Source organism: Pseudorca crassidens, chromosome 19 (genome assembly GCF_039906515.1).
Source record: "Pseudorca crassidens isolate mPseCra1 chromosome 19, mPseCra1.hap1, whole genome shotgun sequence".
Taxonomy (NCBI): domain Eukaryota; kingdom Metazoa; phylum Chordata; class Mammalia; order Artiodactyla; family Delphinidae; genus Pseudorca; species Pseudorca crassidens.
Genome location: NC_090314.1, coordinates 44,455,206 through 44,470,298, shown reverse-complemented (window position 1 = coordinate 44,470,298; position 15,093 = coordinate 44,455,206). Strand labels below are relative to the sequence as shown.

General features: G+C 53.8%; 2 protein-coding genes across 2 annotated transcripts; both read left to right on the top strand.

Annotated features, from left to right (window-relative positions):
- The first annotated feature begins 3,010 nt into the window (after positions 1-3,010).
- KRT36 (keratin 36) lies at positions 3,011-6,829 on the top strand. Its single transcript, XM_067714307.1, has 7 exons — positions 3,011-3,522; positions 4,217-4,299; positions 4,560-4,716; positions 5,261-5,422; positions 5,524-5,649; positions 5,817-6,038; positions 6,426-6,829. The coding sequence occupies exons 1-7, from the start codon at positions 3,064-3,066 to the stop codon at positions 6,594-6,596; spliced, it is 1,380 nt and encodes a 459-aa protein (XP_067570408.1). The 5' UTR covers positions 3,011-3,063; the 3' UTR covers positions 6,597-6,829.
- A 3,759-nt stretch (positions 6,830-10,588) lies between these two features.
- Positions 10,589-14,206, top strand: KRT35 (keratin 35). Its single transcript, XM_067714308.1, is given in 6 exon segments — positions 10,589-11,121; positions 11,124-11,346; positions 12,134-12,221; positions 12,405-12,561; positions 12,668-13,131; positions 13,759-14,206. Coding segments are annotated over 6 exon segments (1,314 nt in total). The 5' UTR covers positions 10,589-10,887; the 3' UTR covers positions 13,907-14,206.
- The last annotated feature ends 887 nt before the right edge of the window (positions 14,207-15,093 follow it).

The following is a 15,093-nucleotide window of genomic DNA, read 5'->3' as shown; positions in this document are numbered from 1 at the left end:
CCTGATGCCTGGGTACCCCTGACATACTTAACGCTGAGCAGGTGGATTTTCTCCAGGGCCACCATGGGTGGGGGTGGGCTGAGCTGCCTCGGGAGGTGAGCAGCCCTATGAAACCTGTGTTCTCTCCTCTGATACAGGAAGAGCGTTTGTTCCTCTCGGGCCTCAGTTCATCCCGTGGTGGTCCAGGCTTCTGAGGTGAAAGAGAGCAGAGGAATTCCTCCCATGAGGCCCCCCCACCACACTTCCCCCCAAGAGGTGGCCTTCCCGTCTACACCATGGAGAAAGGCAGGGGACCAAGGGCGACCGAAAGACCTTCTCTGGCCAGCTTGTCACTCGCTCCAGAAGAGGTACGTGCCTCTCTTCACAGACTTGGAGACACCTGTCTGGACTCTGGCCCACAGTGGCCCTCTGGAGGTACGTACTGAGTGACGGGACACAGCCGAAGCAGCAGACAGCTGCTCACTCAATTGCCGAGAAACTTAGAATCAGCTTCAGATACAGATAGCACAAGCGGAGGGATTAAAAAAAAAAAAAAGAAAATGAGAACGTTAACTTCAGATTCCAGCAGCCACAGACCCCAAAGAGAGAAGAGCCGTGTCAGGGGCATAGGAGGTGGTACCCTCAGGGCGAGCGCTGTGTCACAAAGGAAGTGAATTGGATCATGGGTGCATTAAGGACTTGCCTGAACGGGCCCTACGGTGACAGCCAGACTCTGCACTAGTTGTCCTAGAAAACAAAGGAGGCGCTTACAGGAGATCTCCCTGTCCTGATGGCCCAGTGGGTCTCAACTGGGGGCAGTTTTGCCACCCAGGGGACACGTGGCAGCTTCTGGAGACATTTTTGGTTGTCACGCCTGGGGGAGGAGGTTGCTACTGGCATCTGGCGGTAAAGTTCATGCACAGGGAGCCCCCGCGCAGGGAATTCCATAGTCTGCGATGTCCACAGGTCCGAGTTTGAGAAGCCTCAAGACAGCCCCATCCTAGGCCCTGCAGGGAGAGCAGGGAGGATGGGCAGCCATAAGGAACCATTGCTGAGGTAGTGGAGCTCTGGAGGCCTGATGCCCCGGCTGTTCCTCCTAAGAGGGGCCGCACGGCTTGTGCACCCCGGGGAGCCCATCAGGTGGCTCTCGGGCCTCCTGTTGAGGTGTCCACTGAACTGGGCAAGGTGTGTGCACCACAGCCAACCCTCCTGAGTAATTTCAGAGAGAAGCTTATAATGTGTGTGTGTGTGTTTTTTTTAATTTTATTTATTTATTTATTTTTGGCTGTGTTGGGTCTTTGTTGCTGCGCACGGGCTTTTCTCTAGTTGCGGCGAGCCGGGGCTACTCTTCATTGCGGTGCGCTGGCTTCTTGTTGCAGTGGCTTCTCTCATTGTGGAGCATGGGCTCTAGGCACGCGGGCTTCAGTAGTTGCGGCACGTGGGCTCAGTAGTTGTGGCTCATGGGCTCTAGAGCACAGGCTCAGTAGTTGTGGCACACGAGCTTAGTTGCTCTGCAGCATGTGGGATCTTCCTGGACCAGGGCTCAAACCCGTGTCCGCTGCACTGGCAGGCGGATTCTCAACCACTGCGCCAGCGGGGAAGCCCTATAATGCGTTTTAAGAGGTTGGTAAATTACAACTTCAGAAGCACATAAATGCTTCTGTAAATGCCAGCCTTGCTGTGTGTGTCTGTGTGGGCGAAGAGTGAGCAGGTTGCTCAAGCCTTGGGAAATCCCACTTTGAGGGTGGAAGACGGAATTTACCTTTGGTCCTTAATTCTCAGGCTCTCCTCCTGGCTTGCTTAACTCTCTGGCAGTGTGTCATCTGTTCCTCCCTTCCCTGTCCAAAGGGTCTGCTGCATTGACTGTTTCTGTAACCTGTTTAGGCACCCGTGGGGTGTCCAGGGTCCTGGTTTTACCCCCTTAGGTTCAGGAAATTGGGGGTCACAAAGGAAACTTCCCTCCAAAGCAGCCACGACCCTTTGCCAGCCACAGCCGTAAACCATCATCAAAGACTGTCCTCTTAGCCCAACCAACTTTTCTACGGCACCCGATGGGTTTTAAAACACTTTTACTTCTGGCCTGGTTTGACTCTCCTCGCATCTGTGTGAAGCAGGCGGGGCAGGCTGATGATCTGTCCTGTCCCAGTGAGGACCCTGAGGATGCCTGGGAGGGAGTGATGTGCTCAGCATCACAGGGTACCTCATCACAGAGCCAGGGTTTGAACCTAGGTCTCCTGTCTCGAAATTCTGGGTGCCTGCACTTGACCTTGGTTGTATGGCAGAAGCAGTGGGACAAGGGCATGGGATTTGGGGTCCGAGAGTCCTGGTTTCAGATCCAAGATCTGTACTCACTGCCTGTTCATCTCAAGCAAGCTTTCCCTCCCTCTTTCTTTCTTTTTCTACCTGCCCCTCCCTCCCTTCTTTCTTTCTCTCTCTCTTCCTTCCTTCCTTCCTTCCTCCCTCCCTCCCTCCCTCCCTCCCTCCCTCCCTCCCTCTTTCTTTCTTTCTTTCTTTCTTTCTTTCTTTCTTTCTTTCTTTTTCTTTCTACCATTCTCAACAGGACTGTTGTGAGGTGTGAATGAAATAACTACAAGCCTGGCACATGATGACTGCTCCATGAATTTTAGTTCCCTTTGCTCCCTCCTCACCATCCCAGGGGCCCAGGCAGAGGTGAGCAGCTACGAGGGGGGTTGGGGTAGTGGACAGAGGTGACAAACACCTGGCTCCTCGGGAAAAGCGTGCAGACAGGGCAGGTACCACATGTCATTTGTGAGGCCACTTCTGATTCATGGGATCTGGTGCAAGAACTTTGAGGAGGCAATAAAATTCGTATTCTGCTAGGAAATGACAACAGCTTAGAGTCCTGACTTAGCAAACTAATTTGTTTTTTTTTTTATAAGGCAAGGAATTTGGATGGGTAGCAAAAAATCACATTTTAATGAGACTAACTTCCTGGAATGGGAACAGGCTTTCCCAAGAGTAACATGGCAACACCCCACGGAAAGTGTATATAAGTGCCCCAGAGAGGCCATGAGAGTCAGAACCTGAGCTCCTTGCTAAGCTGCAACCTCCTCTGCTAGCGCCATGGCCACCCAGCTCTGCTCTCCGATCTTCTCCTCTGGATCCATCAAAGGCCTCTGTGGCACCACAGGTGGTGTCTCTCAGGTGTCCTGTGTCCGCCCTGTGGGATCCTGCAGAGTCTCTTGCCTTCCTGGTGTTGGGGGGTCAGCCTCCTCCATCAGGCTGGGCCTCTCCGGCCTTGGGAGTTGCTTGCCTCGTTCCTGCCCGTCCTCTGGGTTCCCCTGCTCCGACTTTACTGGGAGCGGAGGCTGGTTCTGCGAGGGCTCCCTCAATGGCAACGAGAAGGAGACCATGCATCTCCTGAACGGCCGGCTGGCCAGCTACCTGGAGAAGGTGCGCCAGCTGGAGCAGGACAACGCAGAGCTGGAGTGCCGCATCCGGGAGTGGTACAAGTCTCAGACGCCGTACATCAGACCAGACTATCAGTGCTTCTTCAAGACCATTGAGGAGCTCCAGCAGAAGGTAACTGGGACCTGGCCCTTCTCCAGCCCAGCAGCCCAAGCCCTGGGAGGGGTCTGTCTCGTCCCACTACAGATGGGACTGTAGCTCTTAGGGGATTCTCTCTCCTATCAGGGCCAGCTTTTCTCTCTAGGGTCTTGGTTTCTTGGGGGACCCAGACCTCTCTGCTGCTTGTAACCTCCCCTCCAATCCAGCCATTCCTCCCCTCCTTCCGCTGTCTCAGCTATAGATAGGGCAGTCACGTGCACCGAGCCCCTACTGGACACAAGCGCTGTGCCTGACAGCTTCCTATCCTTTCGCTTGTTTATCCCTCATCTTAAAGAGATGGATATTACTGGACCCAGCTAACAGATGTGGAAGTTGAATCTTAGGGAGGTGCAGCAACTTGCCCGAGATCCCATAGCCTGTTGCTGTTGGATGCAGAACCCGAATCCAGGTCGGCCTGGTTCTCTCCACTCACCCACTGGGCCACTTTGGGGCTGCGGATGTCAGGACTGAGGGCCACTGACATCCCTTTGATGCCCCTCCCAGGAATGATGCTCCTTCTACACCTGGGCTCAGGATGTTCAGGGCTGGAAATGCCAAAGGTGCTGGTGGTACTTAGAAGCATGGCATCCGAAAGTTGGGCTGTCCCCTCCCCACCTGTCCCCACACTGCTGGGCCTTCCCCAGCTCATGGGACACCCCCTGTTCCCCAGATCCTGCTGAGCAAGGCTGACAATGCCAGGATGTTCCTGCAAATTGACAATGCCAAGCTGGCTGCTGACGACTTCCAAACCAAGTGAGTGGCCTGATCTAGGAATGTTTCTGTGCTGCTCCCTTGCCTCTGTCCCCCGCCTCTGAGAGCTGGTGAGTGGGAGTGAGGCCAGATGGAGCCGTACGTGGGAAATGTGGCATCGCTCCTGGATCCCTTTCGGGTGAAGGGAAAGGACCGCAGTGCTGCTGACCCCAAATCAGCCACTGCAGCTGGTCAGCAGGGCAGTGGGCCCTGCCTGTGCATGGCTGCTTTGCTGTAGACTCAGCAGGGCTCTCTGCGTGCAGGTACGAGACGGAGCTGGGCATGCGGCAGCTGGTGGAGGCTGACACCAAGGGACTGTGCTGTACGCTGGACGAACTGGCTCTGTGCAAGGCCGACCTGGAGATGCAGGTGGAGTCCCTGAAGGAGGAGCTGATGTGTCTCAAGAAGAACCATGAGGAGGTGAGGTTGATGCCACGCACCCCCTCGATGTTTTCCATCCAGCAGGGAGCCACTGCTGACCCTTGGGTATAAAACTATGACAACCACCTCCACAGTAACCCCAGCTGACATTTACTGATGGCCCACTGTGTGCCAGGAGCTATACGAAGCACTTTGCATTTCATTCTCACGATAATCCCAGGAGTCATATACTATTACAAGCTCCATTTTACAGATGAGAAAACTGAGGCACAGAGAGGTTAAGTCACTTGCCTAATGTCACACAGATCCCAGACTCCTGCCCACGACACTAAATCTCCATTTGGAAGGTAGTGCCTGATAATGATTCTATTTGCCTGGTGTTTGCATTGTCTCACTTTACTCTCCCAAATCCTCTGAGGAGGCAGGTAGAGGTGCACGCGGAGGCTGAAGCTCAGAGAGGTTAAGTATCCTGCTTAATGTCACACAGCTGGCAACTGAAGGAGGAGGGTTTTTACCCAGGTCAGTCGAACCCTCATCCAGCATCCTTTTCACAGCCTTATGCCATCTTGCCTCCTTTCTGCAGGAAATCAACAAACTTCGATGCCAACTTGGGGACAGGCTGAATGTGGAGGTGGATGCTGCCCCGCCAGTGGATCTCAACAAGATCCTGGATGAGATAAGATGCCAGTATGAGACCCTGGTGGAAAATAACCGCAGAGACTTGGAGGCCTGGTTCAACACCCAGGTGGGTTTGGGCCAGCCCAGGACAAGCTCCTGGGGAGGGGTCACCCTTGACAGTAGCTTCACTTGCTCTGACCATGCTCTGGGTCCTCTCATGCTTTTCAGACTGACAAGCTGAACCAGCAAGTGGTGTCCGGCTCGGAGCAGCTGCAGTGCTGCCAGAAAGAGATCATTGAGCTGGGACGCACCGTCAATGCCCTGGAAATCGAGCTGCAGGCCCAGCACAACATGGTGAGTGGCCCCTGCCTGAGTGGCTGGCCAAGCTCGTGGCAGGTACCCTGATCCACCAGCCTCGGTTATCACGGGGTGTGATCGCAAGTGGTACCCAGATACGCAGGGCTGTGGGTCTCTGGGTGGGATTCCCTCACATTGGGAGTGCTTCCTCTTTCCCACTGCAGCGGAATTCCCTGGAATCCACCCGGGTGGAGACCGAGGGCTGCTACAGCTCCCAGCTGGCTCAGATGCAGTGCCTGATCGGCAACGTGGAGGCTCAGTTGTCTGAGATCCGCTGTGACCTGGGGCGGCAGAGTCAGGAGTACAAGGTCCTCCTGGACGTCAAGGCCCGCCTGGAGTCGGAGATCGCCACCTACCGCTGCCTGCTGGAGGGAGAAAGAGTGCAGGTGAGTGGGTTCCGGAGGTCCCGGCTTGTGGAAAGGGCTCACTTGGACCCAACCCTCAGTGCCGCGGTGAGGGCATCAGTCCTAGGGTGGTTATTGCACAGATGAAGGGGGATTAATCAAAGCATCTTCAGAGAGATTCCTTCCAGCCCTGGGCTTTGGGCTTTTGCAGGGGGACAAGTCAGCCCCATTCATGGTACTTCTCCAACCATTGTTTTTGGCTGGGAGTTTCTGGTCTTCATCCCTGCAGCCCTTGGGGATTTCAGAGGCACTGTCTGAGCCCTTTGTCATTGTCACCCACCTGTCTCACTTGACCCCTGTTTACGTTTAACGCAAATGTCAGTCCAATGGCCAATGCCAAACACCCTTGTATGATCTCATTTCCTCAAGCTGCCTGCCCGCCCTTGTGCCACGGAATGCAAGCCTGCCGTTATAGTTCCTTACATCCCAAGTGTGCCCTGCGCCCCGGCTCCCCAGAGCAGCACGCAGATCTGCACCATCACGGAGGAGATCAGAGATGGGAAAGTCATTTCCAGCAGGAAGCACGTGCAGCCGCTGTAACCAGCTGCCCAGCCCAAGGGGCAGGCCCTGGCCCACAGGAAGGAGGACACCCCTCTGGGTCCCGGCTCTAAAAGATCCCCCCTCCTTTCCCTAGAGGCACTCCCTGCTCAACAGATTTTTCTACCTAAAATACTTCTTGGACTGTATTTCTGAACTTTACTGCTTCTATGCTTTGTAAAACTAGGTTTCCCTGGAAATTTACCCAATAAAGTGTGTTCTCTTGGTAAAGCAAACTTGCCTCTGTCGATCTTCTGTGGTTAGTTACTGGGGGTGTTTGATCTGGGCTTGCTGTGAAGGTGTGGATTTTGGTTTCAGGTCTGTCTCCTCTGGCTCTGAGTGGTAAGATGTGACAGAATGATTCAAACTATTTCATAACAGGGATACCCTAGGGCCTGGACCATGAGAACAGACGCTGACCTAATCCGATGGCTGCTGGCCAATAGCCTACAGGCTTGACTCTGCCCATGGGGACCACCTGGGGCGGCCCCAGGAGAGGCAAAGGCTCCCAAGCCGTCCTCCTCGGTAGCCCTGCCTGGTCTGGTGGTTCTCTCTTCCCTTCAGTGTCTCCTCCCTTGTCTAGCTCCTGTCACCTCGCTGGCCACCTCCAGGCCTGACACTGGGGACAGTTTAGGAGAGGGGATGCCACCCAGAGAGGCAAACTCCAAGCAGCCAGCCTGGGCCAACCACTCCAGGGAGGGGAGTTGTGTGAGCTGGGAGATGCAGGTGGGAAGGTTGGGTGAACCCACGTCCCTAACACTGGACACAGGGCTGAAGTGAAGGGCGGCAGGGACAGTGAAGTGGGGAAGCGGGAGGGGACAGCCAGACCTCACTGTGGAGCAAAGTTCAGAGTGCCTCAGATTCCACTGGCTGAGCCATGCTCATCTGGGCATGGCTCAGCCTGGACGCCCCTCTGATCACAGAAGCATGGCCTGTGAGATGTCTGAGGGCCCCATGCCTCCTTTGTCCCCCTACCTCATTCTTCAGTTGAGAATATAGGCCCAGAGAGGGCAGTGACTTGCCCCAGGCCACACAGCGGTGAGTGGTGGGGATGAGGCCGTTGCTCAGCTCTTCTGACTCTAACTCGGGCACTCTTCCCAGCGCACAGATTCTCTGTCTCTGTCTCTCCCCAACCCCCTTCCCTCTTTTCTCTACCTCTGGGCTCTTACTTGAGTCCAAGACCCATGGGAAAGACCTGGTTCTGTCTATGTCACCAGGTAGTTGGTGCTAAACATGAATCTTCAACCTGCTTGACAAGCCAGAGGTGCAGCAAACACATCTTGGACCTCAGGGGAAGAAGCGCTCGGGCGGGCTGGAGCAGCTGGTGCTGAGCCTGGCTGTGCACCCTAACCACATCACGTGACCTCTCTGGTCCAGCTGGTGCATCTGTAAAATGGGGGTGGGGGAGGCTCCAATGTGTGCACAGTGCCCGGAAGTGGTAGCTATGAGCGCTGGTATTAAATGAAGAGTCCCAGGGCGGAGAGTGGGGAATGGGAAAGCCCAGCAGGCGGGCCCAAGCTCTTTGCTTGGTTACACAGCAGGACGCTGGCGGGGCCAATACTGCCCTCCAGCAGCACCCTCAGAGCTGAGCCCAAAGGGCTCAACCTCAGACCTGCTTGGCTTTGGGGCAAGAGGCCGGGCAGCAGGGCCAGCCCACGTGGTCTCAGCCCTGCCCTGCCGCTCTCTGTGCTCCGCACTCCTGCTCTGGGGTCTGAGGTCTGCAGCTCCGGCTCTGGCAGAGGTTCAGACGAGAGGTGGGAGGCCGGGCATGCGCAGAGCGCACCACACCCCAGGGTGCTTCTCCATAGAAATAGCTAGGGGCTGGGCAGTGGGCTGAGCCTCTGTTCTGGCCACTGTTCCAGCTGCCTGGCTCCTGCGTGGAAACAGCAGACAGGTGGTGCGGGCTTGTGACCTGACAATCACGCTGTCAGCTCCTCGAACCACGCGGTGTGTTCCCTGTCTATGTGCATTGTACAGCTTGCCGAGTGCACTCACAGCCTCAGCACATGCATTCAAACAGCCTGTGTGTGGTAGGTGCTTTATTTATGCAGCTTTCTCTACCTTTTTATCCAGTTGTTCAGAGCATCTGTGTTGGCTAAGGAACCCCTGCTCTTTTTTTTTTTTTAACATCTTTATTGGAGTATAATTGCTTTACAATCTTGTGTTAGTTTCTGTTGTATAACAAAGTGAATCAGCTATATGCACACGTATATCCCCGTATCCCCTCCCTCTTGCATCTCCCTCCCACCATCCCTATCCCACCCCTCTAGGTGGTTGCAAAGCACTGAGCTGATCTCCCTGTGCTATACAGCTGCTTCCCACTAGCTAACCATTTCACATTTGGTATTGTATATATGTCAATGTCACTCACTTCGACCCAGCTTACCCTTCCCCACCGTGTCCTCAAGTCCATTCTCTACGTCTGTGTCTTTATTCCTGTCCTGCCCGTAGGTTCATCAGAACCATTTTTATTTTCTTAGATTCCATATATATGTGTTAGCATATGGTATTTGTTTTTCTCTTTCTGATTTACTTTACTCTGTATGACAGACTCTAGGTCCATCCACCTCACTACAAATAACTCAATTTTGTTTCTTTTTATGGCTGAGTAATATTCCATTGTATATATGTGCCACATCTTCTTTATCCATTCATCTGTCGATGGACACTTAGGTTGCTTCCATGTCCTGGCTATTGTAAATAGAGCGGCAATGAGCATTGTGGTGCATGACTCTTTTTGAATTATGATTTTCTCAGGGTATATGCCCAGTAGTGGGATTGCTGGGTCATATGGTAGCTCTATTTTTAGTTTTTAAAGGAACCTCCATACTGTTCTCCACAGTGGCTGTATCAACTTACATTCCCACCAACAGTGCAGGAGGGTTCCCTTTTCTCCACACCCTCTCCAACATTTATTGTTTCTAGATATTTTGATAATGGCCATTCTGACCGGTGTGGGGTGATACCTCTTGTAGTTTTGATTTGCATTTCTCTAATGAATAGTGATGTTGAGCATCCTTTCATGTGTTTGTTGGCCATCCGTATATCTTCTTTTGAGAAATGTCTCTTTAGCTCTTCTGCCCATTTTTGGATTGGGTTGTTAGTTTTTTTGATATTGAGCTGCATGAGCTGCCTGTATATTTTGGAGATTAATCCTTTGTCAGTTGCTTCGTTGGCAAATATTTTCTCCTATTCTGAGGGTTGTCTTTGCGTCTTCTTTATGGTTTCCTTTGCTGTGCAAAAGCTTTGAAGTTTCATTAGAGGAGATTTCCTGGCAAGAAAGGGAGCGGGGATGTGTCCCTCGAGGCTCTGCTGTATCTGGGGTGACCAGCTGTCCCATTTTGCCCAGGACTGAGGGATTCCCCGGTATAAGGGACTTTATCACTGAAACCAGAATATGGGGAAACCGGGATAGTTGGTCACCATGGCCCTATTTCCCTGGCCATTCTAGAGTCTTCTGTGTCTCCCTAGGTGCGAGGCCCCCAGCTTCCTGCAACAACCAGGCTTGCTCGTCGATCTCCCAGGAGCCAGCCCGAGGCCTCCTCTTCTCCCTTGGGCTCATCAAAGGAGGCTATGCTGGAGAAAGTCAAGACGGTGGCTGGGGGCTTCCCTGGTGGCACAGTGGTTGGGAGTCTGCCTGCCAATGCAGGGGACACGGGTTCGCTCCCTGGTCTGGGAGGATCCCACATGCCGCGGAGCAACTGGGCCCGTGAGCCATAATTACTGAGCCTGCGCGTCTGGAGCCTGTGCTCTGCAACAAGAGAGGCTGCGATAGTGAGAAGCCCATGCACCGTGATGAAGAGTGGCCCCCGCTTGCCACAACTAGAGAAAGCCCTCGCACAGAAACGAAGACCCAACACAGCTATAAATAATAATAATAATAATAATAATAATAATAATAATATCACCCTTGATTTAAAAAAAAAAAAAAAAGATGGTGGCTGGACTCCCACACTTCTTAGCCAGGCGGCTGAGGGCTGGGTGCTGACCACAGGCCCCTTTGAAGCACAGATGGGGACTTGGTCCTCCCGGAGACACAGAGGGGCGCAGATGAGTCTCGACGTAGCCACCGGTCCAACGGGGTTCCGTTTTTACGAGGCCGGGAGATGTTCACGGGCTGAGTAACGGGTTAATGAGGGGCTCTGATAGAAAGTGGTATTAACTTTGATGAGGAGAAAACACTTTGTAAAGGCCAACACCCACCGGGGCAGAGATATAAACTCGGGGTGAGGAGCTGCCTCTCTGCACTGGGGGCATCTGGTCTCGGAGATTGATCCCTTGTGCCGCCGAAGCCATGGCTTCCAAATGCCTCAAGGCCAGCTTCTTGTCGGGGCCTCTCAAGGTCCCGGGAGGGGCCGGTGGGGACTCGGTTCGCGTGTCCACGATGTACTCCAGCAGCTCCTGCAAGCTCCCCGGCCCGTCCCGGGGGGCCTCGAGTCTCTCTGCCCGCTCAGCTGGGCTGGGCAGGAGCGGCTGCAGGGCTGCCAGCTGTCTCCCCTCCGGAGGCTTTGCCAGCAGCTACAGCATGGAGGGGGAGGGGGCTGGGTCAGGGAGGGCATCCTTGCCGGCAACGAGAAGGAGACCATGCAGTTCCCGAACGACCCGCTGTCCAGCTACCTGCAGAAGGTGCGGCAGCCAAAGCGGGACAGCACGGAGCTGGAGAGCCGCATCCGGGAGCGGAGCCAGCAACAAGACCCCCTTGTGTGCCCCGACTACCAGTCCCACTTCCGGACCATCGAGGAGCTCCAGCTCAGATGTAGGAGCCTGGCGCCAGCAGCACTGGCCTGGCAACCCTGCTCCCACGGGACACTTCAGAGGTCACAAAGCCTGGTCACATGGGTGGCCTCATTTGCTCCTCTCAATAATCTTATGAGGGAGGTATCATGAGGCCATTTTACAGATGAGAACACTGAGGCTCGGGCTGGTTATTCAAGGTGACCCAGGGGGCCGTTAGTGGAGCCAGAGCTTGAATACAGGCTCTATGAATCAACCGGTCGTGAGAACTTTAGTACCACAAGCCACCTCTCTGAGTTTTAATTTTTTCTTTTTTTTTTTTTTTAAGGGGAGGGGATCAGGGTTGATGTGTTTGGTGCAGACCAGGTCTCCTATAACTAACTCAGGGAAGGGAGAGCCTGTCAGAAGTTTCCTTCTTGCCCAGCCCGCATTCCCAGAAAGTCCTAGCTGACTCCTGAGAGGGACCATTTGTGTCCAGGGAATTACAGAGTATGCTCTTGGTAATAACCTGCCGTGAACCCCCTGTAGTCCTGGGAGATAGGAAGACAGGAGGAAACCGCCATGTCAGGCCTTTCCTGCAGCATTTCTCTCTCTCTAACCCAGGTGAGAGATGCTCTGCTTGGTAGGGCCCTTAGGGGGCACCTGCTCTGATCCCTACAGCATGCCCGTAAGGCTCCACGGAGTCTCAGTGCCAAGAGCCCAGGGATGGGTGACCCTCTTCCTTCAGAGGCAGCCTGCACCAGCTTTGGGGAGCTCCTGCCAGAAGAATGCCCTTTCTCTCACTGAAGTCACTTCTTTATTTCCCCAGACCCTGTGCACGAAGGCAGAGAATGTCAGGCTGGTGGTGCAGATGGACAACGCCAAGCTGGCTGCAGATGACTTAGGACCAAGTGAGTTGTCCCACTCGCTCATTGGTTGGGGGCTGGTAGAGCTGAACATGGGTGGTGCTCAGACTTTTGGTTATCGAGTCCCTGAGGCACAAGGCAGGACACACAGAACCAGGCCAGTCTGGGGTGGGATCTGACTTAGATATAAAAAGGAAAAGCAGCTTTAGGCGCCCTGTTATGTGCCTGCCAGGTACAGGATGGAGGTGTCCATACGGCAGCTGGTGGAGTCAGACATGAATGGCCTGTGTAGGATCCTGGATGATCTGACCCTGTGCAAGGCTGACCTGGAGGCCCAGATGGAGTCCCTAAAGGAGGAGCTGCTTAGCCTCAAGAAGAACCATGAGGGGGTGAGCATGGGGGGCAGGTAAACATGGGATCACGTGAGCATGGGGGAGGGGGATGAGTGAGTCAGTCCTCTGGGAAAGTTAGTGCTGACCCTGGTCTGTGGCACAGGAATTGAATTCGCTGTGGTGCCAGCTTGGTGATAGACTCAATGTCGAGGTGGACGCTGCCCCACCTGTTGACCTGAACTGTGTTCTGGATGAGATGAGGTTCATCCAGGCTCAGAGTGACTCTCTGAGCTCCTGTTCCTGGATTCTGAGGCCTCATTGAGACTCAGATGGATCAGGCGTGACCTCCTCGCTCCTCCTCTGACATCTAACCTTTTTCCTCCCTATACAGTCCTTGCCCTCCCAGAGAGATGCTTTAGAACCCACCCTGGCAGAGATGGAGGCCTGCTACAGCGCCCAGCTGGCCCAGATGCAGCGCCTGATCACCAACGTGGAGGCCCAGCTGGTGGAGATCCGCTGTGACCTGGAGCGGCAGAGCCACGAGTACCGGGTGCTGCTGGATGTCCGGGCCTGGCTGGAGTGTGAGATCAACACACACCGGGGGCTGCTGGAGAGCGAGGACTCCAAGTGAGGATCCCTGCACGCTCTCTCATCTTCTGAATACGATCTACAAAGTTCTGGGGATACAGCATGGTGCCTGGGAAGAGCCCAGCAGTTGGAATCAGGAGCCTTGGGTTTTAGTTCAGGTCTTGTTATACATTCATCGTGCAACCCTGGCAAGTCCCTTTTCCCTCTGGGCCTGTGTTTCCCCATTGGTAAAATGAGGGGGCAGGACTAGCGTATTTTTTCTTTTCTTCTTCATTCATTAACAAAAAAAATTTATTAAATTAATTCTTGAATGTAATTGATTATTCATATGTATTTCACTTTTAGTTAAATCAATATTTAGAGTTTTCATCATTATGACTTCATTGTATTTTTCACAGCCGAACTACATGATATATCATAATTACTTCTTTCTTTGACAACCGTCACTGAACTCAAGTGCGTGTGCCCGACGCACAGGGAGGCGAAACAAACCAACACATTGGAGTCTGGAGCAGAGAAAGGCTTATTGCAGGGCCCAGCAAGGAGAACAGGTGGCCCATGCCCCCAAACCCCGAACTCCAGGACGAGGCGGATTTTTAAGGTGCTCCGGGTTATTGAAAACAGCAACTGGAAAATTATAGTCTTCTGGCCTTTTTTTTCTCCTAGGCTCCCCTGTAACCCGTGTGCCCCTGAGCACTCGCCCTCCAAGTCATGCGTCCCCTGTCTTCCTGTGGCTTCCTGTGGGCCTGGTGCAGCCTGCACCACCTGTAGCCCCCGCCCCATTTGTGTGCCCTGCCTGCGGGGCCGGTTCTGAGAGTGGCTAGTCCAGTAAGCCAAGGCCATTATCTCCAGGGCTCGGACTTGGCCTCAATTCAACCGTAATCCTAAAGCCCAATCCCCTGTCTTTGTGCAGAGCCCAGGCCTAGGCCTGGCCCTGAGAAGGCTTCCACACCTTCACCTTTCTCAAAGCCTGTCACTAAGGCTGGCCAACACTGAAGCCCTCAGCTGCTCATCATTTCAATGGAGGTCAGGGTCTCTGTTCTCAGGCTGCCTCCCGGGCCAGGTTTTCCTTCTGGGTGCTGTTTTGGTGGGGTCTGAAATGCAGCAGAAGGCTCCTGTTGGAGGAACAATAAAGAGCGTTTGCTCTGGTTCTCCATGCCTAACCAGCTCTGTTCTGATATTGTTGGTTTGTGTCACTGCTGGGTGAGGAGGGGTGACTCTTGGGCAGATGAATGGGGGAGGTTGGACCATGTATGACCCTGAGGATGACAGGGTCCCTGTGCCCCTAGTTGGGGTGGTTAGAGGTCTACAGTGTAGCATTTAGCTCAGCTTTCCTGATTAAGACCCTTCTCCAAGATTCCAGTGTTGTGACAGGTGACAGGTGACCAGACCCCTACTACTACCCTCTTAGTATATATGGTCGCTCTGGGGCCCCAGGAGAGGATGATGAATGCTGAGATCGGTATAATGTGAAGCATTTTAGGCCACTTCATTAGCCTCATGCCTGTGGTCCTTGTAAGAGAAACAGTACGGAATCCCACACCCAGGGGACTCCATAAAAGTCCCATGCTTTTAGAAGCGTGATATCTTCAACCTCTTCACACAGCCCTTCCAGTTCAGCAAACCCCCTTAAAACCCACAGCCCATCCAAAGGAGGAGATGGGAGAGTGAGCCCGCCACTGTGACTTCCACCCACAGTCCAGACAGTCTTGTTCTTAAGAGACCCATCATGTTCTCATGTGCTCTTGACCTCTGATGAGGTGCCTGGTGCCTTTGGGTCCCAAGGCATTTCCGCATGGAAGTGGGAGCTCCCAGCATCTCGGACCAAAGACTCACTTGTGCCCAGAATGTCCCTCCTCGAGAGACCAGGCAAATGACAAAAGCCCCACCAATCCCAATGGGAAATGGAGAAGGATGAAGGGAAACCTCTGAGATAGAAAGGAAGACAGGTTGTCCCTAGATGGCCATATGCTCTTCATGAGATGCCAAGAGCACTGCTAA